Source organism: Mercenaria mercenaria, chromosome 10, assembly GCF_021730395.1.
Source record: "Mercenaria mercenaria strain notata chromosome 10, MADL_Memer_1, whole genome shotgun sequence".
In the NCBI taxonomy this organism is placed as follows: Eukaryota; Metazoa; Mollusca; class Bivalvia; order Venerida; family Veneridae; genus Mercenaria; species Mercenaria mercenaria.
In genome coordinates this window covers 81,613,420-81,635,707 of record NC_069370.1, presented here as the reverse complement: position 1 = coordinate 81,635,707, position 22,288 = coordinate 81,613,420, and the positions used below count along the sequence as shown (strand labels likewise).

The following is a 22,288-nucleotide window of genomic DNA, read 5'->3' as shown; positions in this document are numbered from 1 at the left end:
CTGAGTTTTATGCTATTTGCTCTGGAATTTCATCAGTAAATTATAAAATTCTATATTTGACACCCTAAAAAGTTGAAACCGGCTTGCAGTATGAGGGTCGTTAAAAAAATTCAAAGTAAATGTAAGTTTACTTTGTCCTTTTTTCTGAGACTTTACATCCTCATATATTAAGAGTTTTGAGTGATGTGTTCATTTCTTAGTAATTCTATATTGTTTGTATTTAAATTTTATAAAACATTTACAATCTTTTCAATCTGTGTCCTACTTCAAATGTGTTTGCTACTGTTTGAATAACCCTCAATGTCAAAACTTTACTGACTTGCACCGAAATCTCATGGAAAGTGTGGATCTTAGGCCATACTAAATTAATATATGTTTAATGTAATTGATAAAGTACATTTTCTTGATTTTCTGTTGCCTCCCAAAAAATATAGAGACAGTTTAGATAAGGATTTCTTCATTTGAACATGAAGGGTCATAAAAAATAATGTAATATACCCAAAATCAGCTATGTTTTGGTTCATTTTCCATTCATAGGACTGAGTGAGTTTTACAATAAACATATTTTTGGAATTGCATAGCCCCTTGTTACTGAATTTATTTGCAACAAAATACTGAAATTTATAATTTACTCATGAAATTCCAGAGCAAATAGCATAAAACTCAGAGGATAAGTTCTTTTGCTCATAGGTGGAGCACCTGAAGGACACATTCAAACATATGATGATATAAATTATTTTCAGTTTGGATACATAACTTTTCCGCAAAATGCGCACAAAAATTGACTAGTTTTCATGGTGAGTTTCAGAACATTGGATTTTATAATTTTATAAATTAAATGTATTTTTAAAATTGTTTATGTGTGTGTTAAATGATTATAAAGTGCATCTTTAGACCTCTGTATAGCAACCCTGATAAGCCAAGCGCTTATCAGCTAATCGGCTGGAAAATCGGCTAATTCTTACACCTTGTTCAGAAAAATATTCATAAAGTTATCATCATTAATCTCACTGTTTTATGGCTACCACCAATTAAAAGCTAATAAAATTGCCTTCAAAGTGATATAAGTTTTATGGTGCTCCTGTTGTGTGTGTTTATTACATATTAGCATGAATTACGCAACTTATCAAAATTTCGGCCGCGCTGTTAATTGCAGATCTGAAGTTACCGCGGGTGACACCTACTTGTGCATATTAATTTTGCGGCCACCTGTTTCTTTTTGAATATTAATTCGGCCTACATTTCTAGAAAGCTGATTGGCTGAATTTTACAATGACGCATGTTTCATTTGCATATCCCTATCGGTAACGAAGATATAGTCCACTGAAGTCTACCAAAATTATAGAACTGAATTTGAAAATTACTCTAAATATACGCATATAAAATGATTCTACACACTCTAAATTTTATTTTGATACCAAAATCATTCGAATCAGATGTGATTTAGTAGGCCGCATTCATATTTGAAGTTTGCCATTGATGAAAATTCGTGCGCGCCACAACTTGTTACAAATGGCCGCCATTATTGAAATCGGCTGACTGACTGTACCGTTAAAATATTCGATACTACATGCGATTGCTATTTTCTACAAATCCAAAAATGGTTTAAATCAACTGGTAAGATATTATTTTCTTTAATTTTCCACAGTTTTTAAACAATTACTCACTTTTTTGCGTGAAATCTACAAAATAAATTTGACCGGCGTAACATGTTTACGCAGTGTACGAAACATTGTCAGAGATGCGAGAGCTTTTTGCTTGGAAAAGCGAAGTTTACGATATAGAAACGCATTTTATTCTAGCAGAGCAAGAAAATCATGAATACTATGAAATATTTTCGCATATAATGTGTTTGATTGCTTAATTGCGAAAAATATCAAAGTTCCAACGCATCCAATTATAGCGTGACTTTTCGTACCTTGGTGACAACGTCACGAAGCAAAAAAAAAAACTCAACGAACCCAGAAATTATCAATAAATATGGCTTAAATTGTGTTTGTTTTGCTTTCTTTCAGTTTCGATGTTTGCTGTTTCCTCAGTATGGCTGACTTTCCTGGTGCATTCTGCAAACAATTTAATCTAACAACTGAGTTATTAAAAGAATCAACCAACATTCCTAACATAGGCAGCACTGTCCCAAATGGTCTTGTTATAGAACTGAAAAGTTTTTGTGATAAAAGTGGAAGAACTATTGAAGATTTGTTTAAGATACTGTGCAAACTGAATGTAGAATTTTGTGCTTCTAACTCCAAAGCCATAAATGTAAAAATTACGAGACTTCTTGATGCAAAAAAGAAATTAACCAGCAAAAAGAAAGTGCCTGGTTTCAAAAATGTTCAAGATTTTTGTGAAAAAGTGTTTGTGCCACCGACTTCACGGACCGAGTGCATTCAAAACACTTCAAACCAAAATGACATTGACACTACAATCAATAAGTTGCAAAATTTGTTAAATATCGAGACCGCGCCTGTCCAAAATTCTGTGCCAGAGTCGGATAGAAAGTCTGTGTCAGTACAAACCATATTTGAAGACAGCGATTGTGATGTTGACTCGAAAGATCTAAATCTTAAAAAATTCAGTTACAAAGTGCTAGAAAAGAAGAACAATCGTTTACAAAGAGACACTGAAGGCAAATATGAACTGATACAGTCCTTGGAGAGCAGAATTGGTCATTTTTCGATCAGAAATGTCAACAAACGCGATGAAACAGCAAAGAAAAACTTGCACGCATTGAGAAACGAGCAGCGCACTGTTCTCAAACAAGAAAAAATATTGAAAAAGTGCACAGAGCATATTGAATATAATAAAAGAACAATTCAAGATTTAACCTCAAATAACCATTTATTGACGACAGAGCCTGCATCTGTTAAGCGACAACTTGAATGTGAAAAGCAGAAAAAATTGTATGCACAGAAAACCAACAGCTACTTGCACACTGAGCTTCAAAAGGTAAAGAAAAGCTGTGATGAAAAGAACACAAACAAAGAAACTGATCTCTTAGAAACGATTGCACAGCACGAGGACACTATTAAGACACTGGGCCTTCAGCTCTTGGAAAGAAATGAAGAAATCAAGGAAATTCAAAGTGAAAATAAAATGATTATGAATACGAAAAATATAATAGCTACAAAAAGTGACGGTAAAACTTACAATGAGAATATTCGAATGTGCGTAATAGAACTGGCCGGACTTGAAGTGGCCGTTGAAAAAGTTTCTCCTATTATCCAGTGTGTCTGCTTACATTTAATTGGAAAATAGTTTAAAAAATCTGAACTACCCAATCCACATACTGTTCAAAGAATTATTGATGAAGGCCATTTTCTGGCAAAATCATTCATCGCAGACAAAATTGACTCTTGTCACAACTGGGGGTTAAGTCGGGATGGAACATCCAGGAAAAAACAGAAGATTCTGGACACATCAGTGACGTTGGACACGGGTGATGTCATAAGTCTAGGTTTTAATCGTGTAAACAGAGAAACCGGAGTGGCCATAAATGACGTTACCAAAAGTCATCTCAATGAACTTGAAACTTTGCACAGAACTTTGCACGGTGATGAAGAGGCAAATTCATTTGTTGTTAAGTCCCTAGAAAAACTTTCATTCACTATGTCGGACAGATCTAGTAATGAAAAGAAGGCCGATCAATTGTTAGATGAATGTCGAGATAGTGTTTTATGTCAGACAGAAGAAAAAGATATTGTTCATCACTTCCACTGTATGGCACATACCCTGCTTGCCTTCCATAGTTACACAAACCCTGGATTGAAAGAGATGACTAATGAACTTGGACCGCTAGGGCGTGATACTATTCCATTCTTTAAAGAGAATTCCGATATTTTTTTTCCTTTCATAGATTTTTTTTTAAATTCATATATATGATAGGAAAATGTGTGCTGAAAACAATGAACAAATAAAAACAATAGGTCACCAGGCTTGTTTTTGTGAAAAATTGCTTTGAACACACCCACTGTTGCTGAAACTGCCAGCGATTTTTGAACATTTTCATAATTTTCTGCTTTTTTTATAAATACCAACCAAAATTTACATCCAGGCAACACAATACGTTTTTTTCTTATTACAGATTTTATCATATACTTACTTGATATCATAGTCATATTTGTAATACTCTATCCTTACAATGATGGGAACAAATGAAAAAAAAATATTGTTTCATATTCACTTTTGTGAACTTTTTTCAATGAAAAATATCCATAGTGAAGAATATTTTTTTAAATTTTGAAAAAACTCTTTCATAGAATTTTTTACTTTTTTTCTTGTGTATAGATAATTGTATTATGAGCATAAAAATGGCTAAAAATGTATGGGTCACCAGGCTAAATTTTATGTTAAGACCGCTAGAATACAAACACCTGTTCGGATGGAAATGGCGCGAACCTGCCCAAATTGATTACCTGTATGTCTGCTAAAAGTTTAAAAAAAGTTTTAAAAATTCTTAATTCTTTCTATAATTGCATACTAAATAATCTGAAAGGTGATATTGTCTTATCAGTACTTAGTCAATTATCTTACATTATATGAACAACACTGTCTTTATACTAAAATGCGATGTGAAAACACAACCACAAAAAATAGCAAGATACCTGTCAGGCATGATACTTGTCAATACAAAATAAACCAGTATCAACATTTGATTACTGATATAACTTATCAAAAATGTTATTTCATTCAAGATTCCTCATATTTAAGATTGTCTGTAACATGTTTCAACAAATGTTGACTTCAGTTCAGTTTTCCATAGAAAGTGTCGGCTGCGCAGAAAGATGCGCATTAAAAACTATAGGAATTCCCTTTAAGTGTTGGGGGAAAAAGGAGACAGTTGCGGAAAGAACAGCTAGAACCGTGTCTGATGTCTTTGGTCCGGCCGGAGATCATCACGGATTAAAGGACAGGTGGGATGCATATTGCATCGGTAACTATAAGGATAACCGATTTAATTCAATATTTGAAACTTCTGCACAAGTTATTCTTCATCGGCAGGACTTCCAGAAGGTGCTCCAGACAGTTGAGAAACCAAATATGCTCCTGCAGTCTGTACAAGCTGATCTTAAATCAGATGTTATCTGCACCCTACTTCAGTGCTACGGTATGTTCTACGTGAAAGTCACCGGACCTTATTGGAACCTTATGACTTCTGGCAAAGTGCATTACCTTGAACTTTCCCCTCATATTGTTGAACTGAAATCATTCCTGGAGGACTGTGTTACAAATCCTGAGCAGTTTATGTGCCTGGAAACCCACTGGTCAGATACAGATCCACTTGAACTTAGGGAACTTCAGCATATTAAGAAATACAGACAAGCTCTTTCACAAATGAATGACTGTCAAGAGTTACTTCACCAAGCAATAGTTATAGTGGCAAAGGCTATGATTTCAGTGATTAACATTTCCTCGAAGGTGGAACGTACTTTGGTACATCATGTGATAAAGAAGTTAAGCGCACAGATTTTGTGATGGTTACAAACCTGAGCTGTGAACATCACTTTGGGGATTTAGATTCAAGCCAGAAGCGACGTCCAAACGCATCGCTTCATCACCACTCAAGTGTACAATTGTTAAAAAGGAATAGGACCCAGATGTTTAAGTGGTTAAATCAGATGAAGAGTGATGAAAGAAATTCTCATTTGAAAGTAGCCCGGAAAGGTGGACAGGACTTAAGAATTGAACACATGGCAAAAGAAAAACAAGTGCTAGTTGAAATAAACACTGAAATGACATCAACAAAAGAAAAGAAACGCAAAGGTCAGAAGTTAGAAAATCAGCAACAAAAAAGGAAAAACAACAAAGAATCTGTAAATGAAAGCGAAATTGTGAATAATGTCCAAGTCAGGGGTTTTTTTTACGACTGGGGGAAGAGGCCCCAGCCTGTCATTGGGGGAAGAAAATAGCCCGTGACGAGCAGTTTTGGGGGATTTTTTCACTCGGGGGAATATACAATTATGCATAATAAACACTTCAAACTATGTTTTTATTACATATTCTTGCAACTTTTAGCAACTATACACACTGTCACTTAGCAATAGATGGACTTGCACTAATGTTCACTTATCATTGTAACAAGGTGGGTGGGGAGAGTTGAAATGCTCAAACCATTGAATATTTAAAGGTGACCTGGTCACATGCTTTTATTCACAAAAAATGCTTTAAAATAAGAGTTGCTTTTGCAAGAGTCATCATATTATTATTAAATGCATACTTTTGTTGGCTTTTTATTTCAATTGTACTAGGTTAAAGGTCAGTAATTCAAATCCTTCTTTGTTTCATATAAAAAACGACAACTTCATGTCGTCTTTACGTATCTTTAGAGAACATCACTTTTTCCTACACCAATTTTTCATGAAAGTTCTATCACAAATTAACGAAAAAATGAAAAGAAAATAGGGGGTTGAATAGTTCCTAGTGAAATGCCAGTCAGTTGTGGTCTGCTACCCTAAAAATGGCGCATATTTGCTCTCCTCCGCGCAATAAACACCTACTTCCGGTTTCAATCTGCAAAACTTGCCATGTGGGTTGTATGAACATGAAAACCGTCTCATTTCATGCAGAATGTATTCTAGTAGCGAAAAAGTGTGATTAAAGCACTCGTTCTACACGAATTTGCGCAGAAAATGGGAAAATTAGTATCTATTTATTATGGACTTCTTTCGACTACACCACAGAAGCACATTTTCGACCGAATTACTGACCTTATTCCTACCAGACAATCTTGTAAGAAAGGATAAGAAAGTCCGAAAATCACGATCGCAAAAACGTGTGACAAATATGAAAAAAACGAAAGCAAACATTAAAAATTCTTGATAAAATTTCATCTTTTTACCAGAACTATTCCATACTTATAATATCTGATTACTTAAAACATTTATATTTTATTTTGCTCTAGCAAAATACCTCGGCAAAGATAATAAATTTGCGTAACGGCTGACCGGCTTATTTAATCGAATCAAGCACATAAAATAATTACTTTAAATTAACAACACATATTACACAATACAGCATAAGCTGTTACCGCTAATTAACAAGATGTACAAACACGATAATCTGACGCTGCATTGTTTATCAATCATCTATATTACATACTGATGATAACCACGTGTCACGCGGCGCGTGGCGTGATTGACATCTGTCAGTAGCTAATTAACATACGACGCTCCGCCTACTGTCATGCTTACGCTGGTGTCGACAAACAGTATGAAGTTCACTGGGATTTTGATTGACAAGGGGCAGAGCTTTCGAACTCGTTACGCATCAAAGAGTATTACCGCGAGACAAGCAGACGCCCACGGCATATTATTTGCGGGTCAGATACGAGTTTTTATCGATTTTTGCTGGTCAAAACCGGAACCTCGGGTCCACTGAACGCTCTTCTAACGTTTTTCTACTATTTCTAAAGGTTTTCACACCCATTGAAAATTGTGAAAGACCGTCTGCAATTGTGAACGGGTCCGATATTCGGTCGGGAAAATTGCTGGGAGTAATCTCCATTGGGCATAAAAAAAAAAAGTTTTTTGTTTCCGGTGGCCCGACCTACCCTATTTTTTTACCGCCGACCCTAAACTTTTTTAGCGGTAAAATCGGGCTGCATATTTTTGCAAATAAATATATTATTATTTTTATAGCTCTTTGCACGAATGGACTACTCCACCGATCGGGCGAGTGGTTTTGTACGTGGTAACTTTACCAAATTGAGAAATTAATACATCAGGCAAAATTACCTGGATTGACTGGAATTTACCCGCGAATCGTAAAAATATCAAAACGTCATGCTGGTAATTTTCCATTCCACAAACACGTGCGCCCTATCGTAATATCTTATTTACATCGCGGTTACTTTTGACACAATAAACGCGCATGGTGCATTCATTTTTCAATGTAATCGCTTCAAATTTTCAACACCGCTTGAGAACTAATGCAGTTTGAGTTCTATAACAATTTCGATAAGATATCGACAGGAATGTAGGCAAAATTCTTTAAAAACGATCAGATTTTCATATAATGTTTTGCAAAATTTCAAGCAGCGCGATCTTGATTTTTTACTTCTTTCTTAAAGTAAATAAACGGTACATACTATGGTAATAAAATTCAGACTCTTGACCAGAATGTACAAAAAACACAATTAAAAATCTTAAATAATGAAAAAGCGGCAGCAATTTAAATACATGGCGTAAAACGATTTTTGGCAAACAGATTTCTGTTAGCACGGCAGAATAGGTTACGTGACCTCGTGAACGTAAATAGAAATGTGGTTTTAAAATAAAGCAGTATGATGTTGTTGCGGATTTTAATAAGTTTTAAATTATTCATAGTACATGAATTTTTTGACACAACACTTTGTTAGACATTCTTTTCAAACAATAATGTAAATTCCTTGAGGGCAAATAGGTCACAGAGGTAGGCTATCCACTATCATCGTTCACGACACATTTACATGTCAGTTTATTCGGATATTGCACATTCGCTTTTAAAAAAAGATAAAGAAAAATTTTTTTTATTGATTTCTTCTCAACAATTTAAGGAATCGAGAAAGTACAATCAGACAGTTATGTGTCACATGGCGCAAAAAACATGACGTAATGCCATGACAATCTCGGGCAACTATGCCGCTTTGATCTCCACTCCAGATGCCATAATAACCGACACACTTCTTTTAGCTCTTTGAGTGGGTGTTAATTGATGATGAAAACAAGGCTAATTACTTAGTTTATCATCAGAATAATTACCAATAATTGTTTGGTTTTTTTTCACTTTCAACACGGGTCGACGTCGGGTGGATGATGATTATTGTGTCCATATTTTGGGACACTTTTCAAAATAATTATTTTTCAGGATAACAGATTGCTACAGTCTTCATTTTTAATTATTTTAGAAATAAGTCCTATTTCTTTGAGTCATATGAAGTTATGACGTCTACAACATCACAATTTATGTGATAGAATTGGAGGTCCACTAAAGTCTGAGCAAGTCTACTAGATTTCAGCAGTTGGTGGACCTGCTGAAAAAAAGTTAAGGTCGAGGCCTGCAGAGTCTTGAAAAGTCAGGTTTTAGATGGGATTTACAGGGTTTTCCCTAGCCCCAAAAAAGGTGGTAAATTTACCACTTTTCGAGGTCCATGTCCCCCTTTTCTTAGCAAAGGGGGGCATGAGTTTTCCCCCAAAAAACAATTTTTCAAATTAATTAAAAGTTAATCAATTTAAACTATTAAAAGCCCAAAAGAGTATCAAAGTATTCAAGCAAATCCAAACATGTCCCCCAAAATAGTCTCTTTTTTTTCCAGAAAAATAAATTTAGGGGGACATAAATTTCCTAGGGAAAACCCTGGATTGATAGTAGTAACAACCACTTGCAGCTTTATTAATTCACAATTTGGGCATACCAGTCAAAACTCCATTGTCTAGCATTTCCAGTTAATCCAGAATTTTAGACTGGGGTAGGGGGTGATGGTATTAATCTCAATGCAGATCAAAGATGCAAATCATATTCCTGGCCAGTGTGCTTTTACTTGGTTTTAGTTTGAAATATAAATGTTGGTTGTTGAATAATATTCAATATTAAAATTATTATTTAAAGAGAGAATCCACAGCAAGATTTCATTCAAGTTTCATGTTTAATCAAATATAAACCATGTTCTCCGCAAGTAATTGCCAACTTCTCCACATGAATTAGCGGCGAGAATGAATGATATAGGACTCAACGATAAAACTGAAACTGTTTTATTTGATTAAACGCCTATTTTTACGCAAAACATATTCAATGGCGTTTTACAAATACATAAAAATACGACAAAAATTAAGATATTTAACGATCCTATGACCACTTGATCCGTAGATCGACTGCTCTACCTATTGAGCTAATCAGATTGGCTACTCTGGAAATGAAAAAACAACAACAACAAAACACAAACATAAAGCAAATATTTATTTCATATTCAGGGTTAGATGCTTACTTTTTTTCTAACAATCCTGGCGGGATTCCTCCTTACAAATTCAGCTGTCCCTCCCTGATTTCAGGAATCCCTCCCATTTTCAGTGATTTTATCGATTGTTAACACTATTTAAAAAGATTCAATAAACATATATAACCAAAGCAAATACATCTTTCTTTTATTTATATTTATTGAACATAAAGAATCGATACATTAACATTTGTAGTCCTTCAGCCATGAACTTTGAAAATAACGCGGAACCAGTCAACGTACATGTATGTATTCGAGAGTAAACATCCGGACTGTGGTTAGAACAGATGACAGGGGTGTAAAAAAAAAATTTCACTTCACTCGCCGTGCAGGACTAGTAGCCAGTAATATCTACTCGCCGTTAGTGAACAGCCACTCGCCCTAATAACTGACACTTTTAATACTGTCACTTTTATGAAAGGAGTATTATGTACAATAGTATTATTTCCCGAAAAATATTTATTTTGAAAAGTGTCTAAAATATTTGGACACAATAATCATCGTCCATCCACCCGTGTTGAAAGAGATGGGAAAAAACGTTAAAGATTATCGGTAATTATTCAGTTGATAAACTAAGTAATTGACCTTGTTTTCATGATCAATTTACACCCCCTCAAAGTAGAGCTAAAAGAAGTGTGTCAGTATCTTGACATCTGAAGTGGAGATCAAAGCGGTATTTTTGCTTGAGATTGTCATGGCATTACGTCATGTTTTCGCGCCATGTGACACATCACTGTCTGATCGTACCGCATCGGTTCTTAAAATTGCTGAGAAATAGAAATCAATAAAAAGTTTCTTCTTTAATTTGTTATCAAAAGCGAATGTGCTATATCCCGTATAAAAGGTAAATGTCTCAAACGATAGTTACTATAGTGGATATTCTACCTCTGTGACCTATTTGCCCTCAAGGAATTTACATTACTGTTTGACAAAAAAAACTTGCCTTGTTGGTCAAAAAATACATGTACAAAGATTCATTTAAAACTTATTAAAAACCGCAATGACATCACATTGCTTTATTTTAAAATCGCATTTTTATTTACGTTCACGAGGTCACGTAACCTATTTTGTCGCACTAACAGAAATCTCATCTGTTTGCCAAAAATCGTTTTACTCCATGTATTGTAATTGCTGCCGCATTTTCATTATTTAAGATTTTTTTATTCTGTTTTTTGTTCCTTCTGGTCAATAGTCTGAATTTTATGCCCAGAGTATTCATCATTTATTTACTTTTAGAAAGAAATAAGTAACTAAGATCGCGCTGTTTGAATTTTTACAAATGATTATATGAAAATTCGACCGTTTTTATAGAATTTTGCCTACATTTCTGTCGATATCTTATTAAAATCATTATAGAATTCAAATAGTATTATTTCTCAAGAGGTGTTGAAAACTTGAAGTGAAAATGTTAAAAAATGAATGCACTACGCATGGTTTTTGTGTACGTGTCGATGTAAATTAGATATTTAATACGATAGGTCGCACGTGCTTGTGGAATGGAAAATTACCGGCATGACGTTTTGATATCTTTACGATTCGCGGGTAAATTCCAGTCAATCCAGGTAGCGACTGAACCATCTCAAAGTTTGTTGACGTTTTGGAGTTGTAATTTCTGAATTTTGGTAAAGTAAGGACGTAAAAAAACCACTCGCCCGATCGGTCGAGTATACAGCGAGGTCCACTCGTCCTACTCAGACTTTAACTCGCCAATGCGAGCGGGCGAGTGGAATTTTACACCCCTGCAGATGTCGACTTCGAAAATCGTTTCAAAGCAAGGTTTTTCTGTCATTTTGGTATTTTTTATAAGTTTTTTTAGCTATAGATATTGAACTGAAAACTTACTGTCCCAACGGGACAGCCAGCTTCCAAGTTCAGGAGGCCCTCCGCTAAAATAGGTGTCCTCGGGATCGCGGGACTGCGTTAAGATCGAACCCTGCATATTTAAATACACAATCAAATGGCATTTTATATTGCTAAAACATCATCAGTCATTGTACCTTCAGGTGTAAATCAAACATAACAATAGGGTGCATGTTTATAAGGTTTATAATCTCCCTGTTTGAAACTACGATGGTGTTAGGTGTTATAAAAAAAAAAAAAAAAAAAAAAAAAAAAAAAAAATGCCTACCTACCTACCCTATTTTTTTGGCCATGTCACTGGAAACAAACAACTTTTTTTTTAGGCCTTGCTTTGTTTACGATTTTGGAGGAGGGGAATTTCGGACGGAAGGGAATTTCAACTGCGGTAGGGGAAATCCTTGGCTGTGGGGGAAATCCTCGGCTGGGGGACGAGGACGATATTCGGCCTCTGCTATAGAATAAAAAAAACCCCTGCAAGTTCATGAATTTCTTGAAAATCAATACGTTGCAATCGCGTACCAAGATGGGTGGTACCCAGGTATTGTTGAAAAAATAAAAACAGAAGAAACAGCAATCATTAAATTTATGAGTCCCTGTCGCAAAGCCGGACACTTTCAGTGGCCCTGAAGGGATGATAGACAGTTGGTGGACTGTAAATTCATTCTGGAGCAAAACATTGTTCCAGACTGTATAAATTCTGGAAGGCAGTGGTTTTTTAACAATCATGAAAAACTGCAAGAGAAGTTTGTAACATTTCAAGAACTATATTTCTAGTAGACCACTGGTCCCAGTTATGAACTCCCTGTGATGCCACTTTGTGTGTGTTTTGAACTTGAAGGTTTATTTTCACATTGTACTTGTATATATATATTGATTTTTAACAATCATAAAAACTGCAAGAAGTTTGAGATATTCCAAGAACTGTATTTCTAGTAGACCACTGGTTCCAGTTATGAACTCCCTGTGATGACTATTTGTGTGTGTTCTTTGCATTGTATTTGTTTATATACATGTATATTTATTTGAATTTTATGATTTTAAGCTGTCAATAATATTATTTCATGTTGATTAATCAGTGATGTTTCCTTTATTTCTAAATGAAAATATGTACAATTTGAATAATACATAAGAAATACTAAAGTTTCATGAAAATATGTCGACAAGTAGAGAAGTTATGAGAGACGGTCAAATGCACAAAAATTTTCTTGAAAATATTTCAGTTTAATAAGACCTTTGACTGCAAATTACAAGGTTACATTGTTTTTGAATCTGAAAATGGACAGCATATTTGAATTTTGCAGGAAAAAATACATAAATATGCAAAGTTTCATTACAGTATCTCCATTATTAGTGGAGTAAATCAATTTTGTTCAAAAATATTGAAATGTTCGGTTCCGCGATCGGCAAGTTTTTCCCTTATAATTTTCATAGTAAAAATTTCAAGACTTGTCGCCCATTTCACAATTTTCAAATTGTCATAACTTCTTTATTTATTGAGATATTTTCAAAATTAAAACTGTTACGGAAAGCTGAAGATCTGCTCTTTAGGTTTATTTAAACAGTTTGAATGCAGGACTGTTTAGAAAAATTAGTCAGGGTTGCTACTCTGTAGCAGCATATTGTCTATGGCAGTGGCTACGATTACGGTACCGTAATCCTAGCCTCTGGTTCTAGGATAACGGAAGTTCTGTATTCCTAGACAACCCTATGAGGATAGGCTAGGATTACGGAAGTATTTAAGAGGCATCAAATATATGTTAGGACATGCATAAATGATGTTGTAAAATTACTTATTTCACTATTATTTTGTGCTATCGATCCGCTGTTTTGGGTCAGTATAATCTTAATGGTGGCACGCGGAAATATTATAGAATTATCTATGTTTCATATATACCTGCAATTTTTGTCATCAAATCAACACAAATGGTCTTTAATAACATACAATATGGTTATAAATAAAAACAAGAGCACCGCCTTGCGGGTGCTGACGCTCATCTGATTTTTTTTGTATAATAGAAATATTGTCCTACCCATGATTTTCTAAGTCTAAAAAGGGCCATCACTCTTGCAAAAAGCAGGATAGAGTTATGTGTCTTGATGTACAGTGTCCACTTATGATGGTGAAAAACTGTTGCAAGTTTTAAAGCAATAGCTTTGATAGTTTATGAGAAAAATTGACTTAAACATAATATTCAACCAAGAAAATGATTTTTCTAAGTCCAAAAGGGGCAATAATTATTGCAAAAAGCAGGATGGAGTTATGTTGCTTGCTGTACAGGGTCAGCTTATGATGGTGAACAAGAGTTGCAAGTTTTAAAGCAATAGCTTTGATAGTTTAAGAAAAAAAGTTGACCTAAACATAAAACTTAACCAAGAAATCTGATATTTTCTAAGTCCAAAAGGGGCCATAAATCTTGCAAAAAGCAGGATGGAGTTATGTTTCTTGCTGTACAGGGTCAGCCTATGATGGTGAACAAGTGTTGCAAGTTTTAAAGGAATAGCTTTGATAGTTTAGGATAAAAGCTGACCTAAACATAAAACTTAACCAAGAAAACTGATTTTCTAAGTCCAAAAGGGGCAATAATTCTTGCAAAAAGCAAGATGGAGTTATGTTTCTTGATGTACAGGGTCTGCTTATGATGGTGAACAAGTATTCCAAGTTTCAAAGCAAAAGCTTTGATAGTTTAGGAGAAAAGTTGACCTAAACATAAAACTTAACCAAGAAATCTGATATTTTCTAAGTACAAAAGGGGCCATAAATCTTGCAAAAAGTAAGATGGAGTTATGTTTCTTGCTATACAGGGTCAGCCTATGATGGTGAACAAGTATTCCAAGTTTCAAAGCAATAGCTTTGATAGTTTAGGAGAAAAGCTGACCTAAACATAAAACTTAACCAGGCAACGCCGACGCCGACGCCAGCTCAAGTGATGACAATAACTCATCATTTTTTTTTTTCAAAAAATCAGATGAGCTAAAAATAAAGTATAGAATATTCTTTTAAACCTAACTTTTACCCTCATATTTCTATAATATTTCCGCGGGCCGCCATTAATATAGCGTTTAAGATTATACTAACCCAAAATGGCGATAGATAACACGGAATAATAAGGCAGGCATCAAAAATCGCTATTTTAATCAAGTGAAATAAGAAGTTTACAACATCATTTATGCATGTCCTAACATATTTTTGATGTCTCTTAAATACTTCCGTAATCCTAGCCTATCCTCATAGGGTTGTCTAGGAATACGGAACTTCCGTAATCCTAGAACCGGAGTCTAGGATTACGGTACCGTAATCGTAGCCACTGCCATTGTCTATAGGGATGTTAGTCAAAACGTCCCCTAGACAAAACGTCCCCAAGTCAAAACACCCCACATTTTGGTCAAAACGTCCCCCTTTTCTGGTCAAAACACCCCCCTTCCAAAAATTACCAGGTCAAAACCACCCCCTTAAAAATTACATATGTAAATACATATTAATTAAGTTAATTTGGTAAATATTAAATGTTCATTATACTGTTTTACATGCATAGTTTTTAATTAGAATGTTGTAAACCATTAGTTTTAGAATGTTATAGCATTGTTGTGAAATTATATCTGATGTTTAACAGTTTATGTAGTGAAAAAGTGATGTTTCTGTTATTTAATAATAAAATTAAATGAAATTATAATGTTGTTATGTTATAAATGAAATTGTTACAACTGCATGAGGACAAAGGGATAATGGATCATAAAACAAGATGTTTGTAAACAATTATTTTTTAAGGAGGTAGGTTACCTTTATATCTGTATGTGCGCATGTCCAACCGGAAGCTAACGTGACGATTTACGACGACGTTTACGACAAACTAAATGTGTTTGTATATTCATTCTTCTAAAAACAAATCATAGACCTGTCTTCGATCTGACGCTTTATGGTTTAATAATGCAGAAATAATGAATAAATTGCCGCAGAAACACTTCAAAACAATGTTGCCTTAAAATGACGTCATTGACGTCATGACGTTACGTGTCAGTTACCGCGCAAAATAAATAGCTTTTATCTTGAAAGTACGTAATTCTGTGCATTTTCTTTATTCAAACTATTTTCAAATAACCATTATTTGCTGAAATATTTTTTAGGAGTCTTTTGCTCTGAATAATAATCAATATTTTGCTTCTTTTATGTAGTTATATTGAAATGTTATGCGGAATGTAAGAAAATGGATGATGGTAACCAATGTTATTTGGAATATAGTTGGGTGAGAGGTTACTTGTTACGGCCATTTTCAAATAAAAAATCTAGCAGTTTCATTTGTAATACCTATTTTTCAGGTTCCGTTGATATTTGTTACTTATATACTAAAACTAAGATCTAAAATTGTTCAAATTTCAGTAAAAAATTGTGGTTTCTTATAATGAATTGATGTTACCATGGAAACGAAGCCCGTGACCCATGTATCTAAATGTAAAATTCAAAAGCGTTGACACTAGTCTATTTAAGAAACACAGCTTCGGCTTTTTATTTTCATTTCAACAATATCCATGAGAATAATAGTAGCATGCTGAACGATTTTTCCATGAAAAATGCCAGACGAGGGGCACTGCTGTCAGTATTCTAAGCTTAGAAATTTGTTTGAATAAATGCAGATAACACGAAAATATAACTTACGTTAGAAATAATATGTTTTAAAGCTACATCAACTAGAAAGATAATCTTATTCAATATTATTTTATAAGAAATTACGTCAAAAAGCAAGATATAAGCCATTTTAAACGTCTCTGTTGCCATGGTTACTTTAAACTTTAAGAAAAATAGGGTACCATGTATAGTGCTTGGTATGTTGCTAATAATAGTACCCAAATATTCCATGTTGGTCATTAACAGAATGGCACTGAAGCGGTCGAAAACCCCTATTTTTATACATAATTGTTTAAAAATGAGAGAAAATGCGTTACCATAGAAACACGAGCCCCGCGACATATACATTTAAAGCTTATATTAGAAAGCTAACGTGCATACTAGTAAAATTATAGATTATGCAGACTTCTATGAATATCAATGAAACTAAAATACACCGAAAAGTGCTAAATATCCGTATTTTCCTTCTTCTTTCAATAAGAAATACCTTTGGAGGGTCATGTTCTTCAAACCTGGGTAAAAATTGAACTTGAAGAGACAGAGACAAACTAAACTGAGATTTTAGCAGTTAAAACTTCATATTACACGAAATACAAAAAGATGCTGCGGTTCAACTAATTTGAATTTACCCTTGTAACAAGGTAACCTACCTCCTTAAGTATCTAAAGTTTAATTGCACAATAACTAAATAATGTGGAAAAAGTTATAACTATTATATTCAACCACTAATTTTCTTAGTATCCTAGTGTATGTATACTGTCTGTCTCTGTGAATAGTGTGTTGGATTGTTATTTGTTTAAATATCGGTGCTTTTATAAGATAACGTATTTATCGAGTATCCTTGCATTAAGTGTAGAAACGAAGTCAGACCGCGTCAACATGCCATTGCCTGCGACTCGTATGGCAGCTGGCAACACAGAACCTGTGACACAGGTAAGTTATATTTATGTTATTATTATTATTATTATTATTGATTTCTTGAATTACTAGACTTCAGTAAACAATATCTTTTGCGGAATACTTATCATATTCCGAATTGTCTAACTACTTTTTTGGCAAATATGTAATTTTCTGGCTGAACTATACATCATATAAAATTATACATTATTTAGATATATACATTATTTAAGGAACAAAAAGGCCCATTACATAGAGTTATACAGTTTGTATGTTTACATTCCATTAGCTGACCAAAATCTGATTAACTACTTTTTACCATTTAATAATATTTTTATTTTATTTTATAAAATATTGTAAAATCTGGTCAGAAAGAAATAAACAATATACAGATCATAATCACATTATGAAAGCAAACAAATTCAAATATACAAGTAATCAATGCATTGTCAAGTTAATCCAATCAGAGGAGATAATGTGTTATCAGTAGGTGTTAATTCAATCAAGAGATACTGTATATTGAATGGAATGAGAAATAAATAAAAAATATTTATTTTAAAGTACCAGAATTAAAAAGAAATAATGGGTCGTTCCATGAGGAAACCTGTATTAGTGACCAAAAAAATCAAAATTAAGATAACAAAATATTCATTAAGAACATTTTTAGCCCATCTGATTTTTTGAAAAAAAATTATGAGTTATTGTCATCACTTGAGCGGTTGTCGGCGTCGGCATCGGCGTCTGCGTCTGCGTCGGCGTTGCCTGGTTAAGTTTTATGTTTAGGTCAGCTTTTCTCCTAAACTATCAAAGCTATTGCTTTGAAACTTGGAATACTTGTTCACCATCATAAGCTGACCCTGTATAGCAAGAAACATAACTCCATCTTGCTTTTTGCAAGATTTATGGCCCCTTTTGTACTTAGAAAATATCAGATTTCTTGGTTAAGTTTTATGTTTAGGTCAACTTTTCTCCTAAACTATCAAAGCTATTGCTTTGAAACTAGGAATACTTGTTCACCATCATAAGCAGACCCTGTACATCAAGAAACATAACTCCATCTTGCTTTTTGCAAGAATTATTGCCCCTTTTGGACTTAGAAAATCAGTTTTCTTGGTTAACTTTTGTTTAGGTCAGCTTTTATCCTATTGCTTTAAAACTTGCAGCTCTTGTTCACCATCATAAGCTGACCCTGTACAGCAAGCAACATAACTCCATCCTGCTTTTTGCAATAATATTTGCCCCTTTTGGACTTAGAAAAATCATTTTCTTGGTTGAATATTATGTTTAAGTCAACTTTTCTCATAAACTATCAAAGCTATTGCTTTAAAACTTGCAACAGTTTTTCACCATCATAAGTGGACACTGTACATCAAGAAACATAACTCTATCCTGCTTTTTGCAAGAGTGATGGCCCTTTTTAGACTTAGAAAATCATGGGTAGGACAATATTTCTATTATACAAAAAAAATCAGATGAGCGTCAGCACCCGCAAGGCGGTGCTCTTGTTTTGTCTTTAAAATCTTAAAATTTGAAGTAATTATCTTAAAGTATAGGTCCATGCATTGGCCAGAGTATTCGCAACTTTGGACAGGTGATTATGTTCATGCTATTAGTATTTCACCGCCTTGATAAAAAAAAAAATAAAATTATGAATTTTATAAGACTCTTCTCTTCCAGCAACAGCATGATAAGAGATTTTTTTCGGAAAATTATTTATAGTTTGTGTAAAAAGGTATTATTATTTATAGTTTGTGTAAAAATGTATTAACATTCTTTTCAGTAATATCATTCTCTTACTATATTTTTTCAGTTACTTATGCATAATTTGTCATTTCTATCTCCTATAAATGTTTCTTATGTCTTTTACAGCTACCGTGCAGGGGGTATGTCTGCAAGTTCCTTGCTAAAAAAGATGAGCACCATTTACAAACCCAGGCTCAATACAACAGTTCACGAGGAGGAATAATTGTGATAAAAACATTAACTAGCATAGGAGTGGATATGACTTCTTGATATTGTGTAGCTGGAACACTTTGAATTATGACTTCTTGGTGTAGAACAGTGAATGAATAGTGCGATATGTGATTTTTACTTAATAACTATGCAGTTGTGACTGTTCTGATGTTTTATTAATGTTTTATAAATAAAGTTATAACTCTGATCAGGATTTTTGTTCATTCTACACAAATTTAGATTGTATAGAAGAAAAGATTTTCCCTTCATAAATGTTCACACAGAGAGTACATCGGTCTCCAAGTGAAAGAATTCCTGGTAAAGTGAGGAGTATTGTGGCTAAGTTCACATACTTCAAGGACAGAGAAATGGTAAGGAAACGTTGGAAGGAATTAGACGGCACAAACTTTAAGATTTTTGAACAATTTCCGCCAGAAGTGATACAGAAAAGGAGAAAATTAGTGCCAAAAATGAAGGAGGCGCGCCGACAAGGCAAGAGAGCGTACCTGGCCTATGACACCCTCTATGTAGATGGTACTCCGATTAAAGCCTAGGGACACGATGGTGGTGAGATATCCATTCTCTCGTTTAATGTAAACGGTTTATCTGACTATAAAAAGAATTGTACCGATTTTGTAAATCTTTTGAGTTCACATGACATTTGCATACTATATGAAACATGGGCTAATTCATCAAGTGATATTGATTTGAAAGGATATGTTTCTCATAATCTCTACAGAAAATTTCAACATAGGAATGCACGAAGAAACAGTGGCGGCATTGCTATTTATTATAAAAGTCATTTAGATGCAGGTATTAAAATTATAAGAAACCATTATGATACTATTATCTGGTTGAAACTAGATCGAAATTTCTTTGGTTTAGAAGAAGATGTATATATATGTGCTGCATATATTTGGGTAGAGGATTCTCCTGCTTATAATACTATAAATGTTGATTTGTATGAAATACTAGAGAATGACATATCATATTTTTCAGAATACGGTAAATTGTTTGTAACAGGTGATCTAAATAGCAGAGTTGGCAATAAATATGATTTTATAGTACATGATAATGTAAACAGTGTATACGATGATGCAGATTATATACCAGACTGTACCCTTGACAGGGCCTCAGTAGACAGAGTACATAATAACCTGGGTTTAAAATTGTTAGACATGTGCAAATCTACTTGCTTAAGAATTGTTAATGGCAGATTAGGTGACAGTTGTAAGCATACATTTTATTCCCGTAACGGAACATCTGTAATTGACTATTTATTGGCCAGTGAGCGGGATTTCACAACGATCAGTAATTTTACGGTAGGTCAGTTTAATGAATGGAGCGATCATGCTCCGCTACTCTTTAACCTGTATTGTAATAATTTCTCACCTGATTATGAGACACGCACTGATATAAAATACAGATGGGATAATTCACTTAAAGAACAATTTCGTTCAGGTATAATTTCAAAATTGCCAGAGTTCAACAATATTGTAAATGATATAGATTATTCAAGCAAACAATCAGTTAATAATGTTTTAGAAAGTTTTTCAGACGTAATCCGCAGTGTTGCGGACCCGTTATTTTCTAGACAATGTAGTTATAATAATAGACCTATGTTTGATGATAATTGTTGTATCAAAAACACAGAATGGTTTGATACAGAGTGTGTGAATGCTAGAAACTCGTACTTAGAGGCTCTGCGATTATTTAACTTGGACAAAACCCCTGTTAATAGAAACACTTTATGTTCAAAGAAAAAATTGTATAAGGACTTAATACGCAAAAAGAAAAGTTTTTCATATAGAAATAAGATGAGAGAAATTGAAAAACTAAAGACACAGAAGCCTAGAGATTTTTGGAAGTTTTTCAAGTCTAAAAATGCAGAGAAAAATTGTAATATCTCTTCAGAAGATTTCAAATTATTTTTTGAAAATCTTAGTAATGATATGTCTGATTGTAACAATGTTGAAGCTGAACATTTTGTAGTAATAATGATTTTAATGCTGAGAATTGTACTTTTCCAGAGTTAGATGAGCCCATTTCTGTAAATGAAATTATATGTGCTGTAAAACAATTGAAGCGTAACAAATCTGTTGGTAATGATTGTTTAATGAACGAATACTTTATCGAATGTATTGATATATTATCGTTGCACTTATGTGATGTTTTTAATTGTATTTTAAACTCGGGGCATTTTCCAGATAAATGGACCGAAGGTGTTATTATACCTTTACATAAAAAAGGATCAGTAAATGATGTAAATAATTATAGGGGAATAACTTTAGTTAGCTGTTTTTCAAAGCTTTTTACCAGTATACTGAATAAGCGAATTGAATTGTTTTGTGAAAACAACAATATAATCTCTGATGCTCAATTCGGATTTCGTAAAGGTCGTTCCACTATTGATGCATTATATGTCAATTGTTCAGAAATATATCAATGAAAATAAGAGATTATATGTTATATATGTCGACATGTTTAAGTGTTTTGATAGTATTTATCGCAATGCTTTGTGGTTAAAGATGTATAAAACTGGCATTCAAGGTAAAGTGTTGAGGATAATAAAAAATATGTACCAAAATGTTAAGTCATGTGTAAAATCTTGCTCATCATATTCTGATTACTTCAGCTACGCTATCGGTTTACGTCAAGGGGAGGTAATGTCGCCTCTATTGTTCTCACTGTTTGTAGAAGATTTAGAATTATTTTTACAAGATAGTGTACATTCTGGACTACACATTGATGATATTGTTTTGATTTTGCTATTGTTTGCGGATGATATGGCCATTCTAGGTAAATCGCCCGAAGAAATCCAAAAGCATTTAGACAACCTTTATTTATACTGCAGTGCTTGGGGTTTAAAAGTTAATACAACAAAAACAAAAATAATGGTCTTTCGTAAACGGGGGAGATTACGCCATGATGAAAAATGGTCCTATAATGGCCAAAATATTGAAGTAGTTAATAATTTTAACTATCTA

At 33.8% G+C, this 22,288-nt stretch overlaps 2 protein-coding genes across 2 annotated transcripts in view; one reads left to right on the top strand and one right to left on the bottom strand.

The window, feature by feature from the left end:
• Window positions 1-22,288, bottom strand: part of LOC123560083 (proliferation-associated protein 2G4-like) — a 42,351-nt gene that overhangs the window by 17,205 nt on the left and 2,858 nt on the right. The gene's annotated exons all lie outside the window — the stretch shown is intronic.
• LOC123561044 (uncharacterized) lies at window positions 885-3,818 on the top strand. Its single transcript, XM_045353197.2, has 2 exons — window positions 885-1,617; window positions 2,016-3,818. The coding sequence occupies exon 2, from the start codon at window positions 2,041-2,043 to the stop codon at window positions 3,256-3,258; it is 1,218 nt and encodes a 405-aa protein (XP_045209132.2). The 5' UTR covers window positions 885-1,617; window positions 2,016-2,040; the 3' UTR covers window positions 3,259-3,818.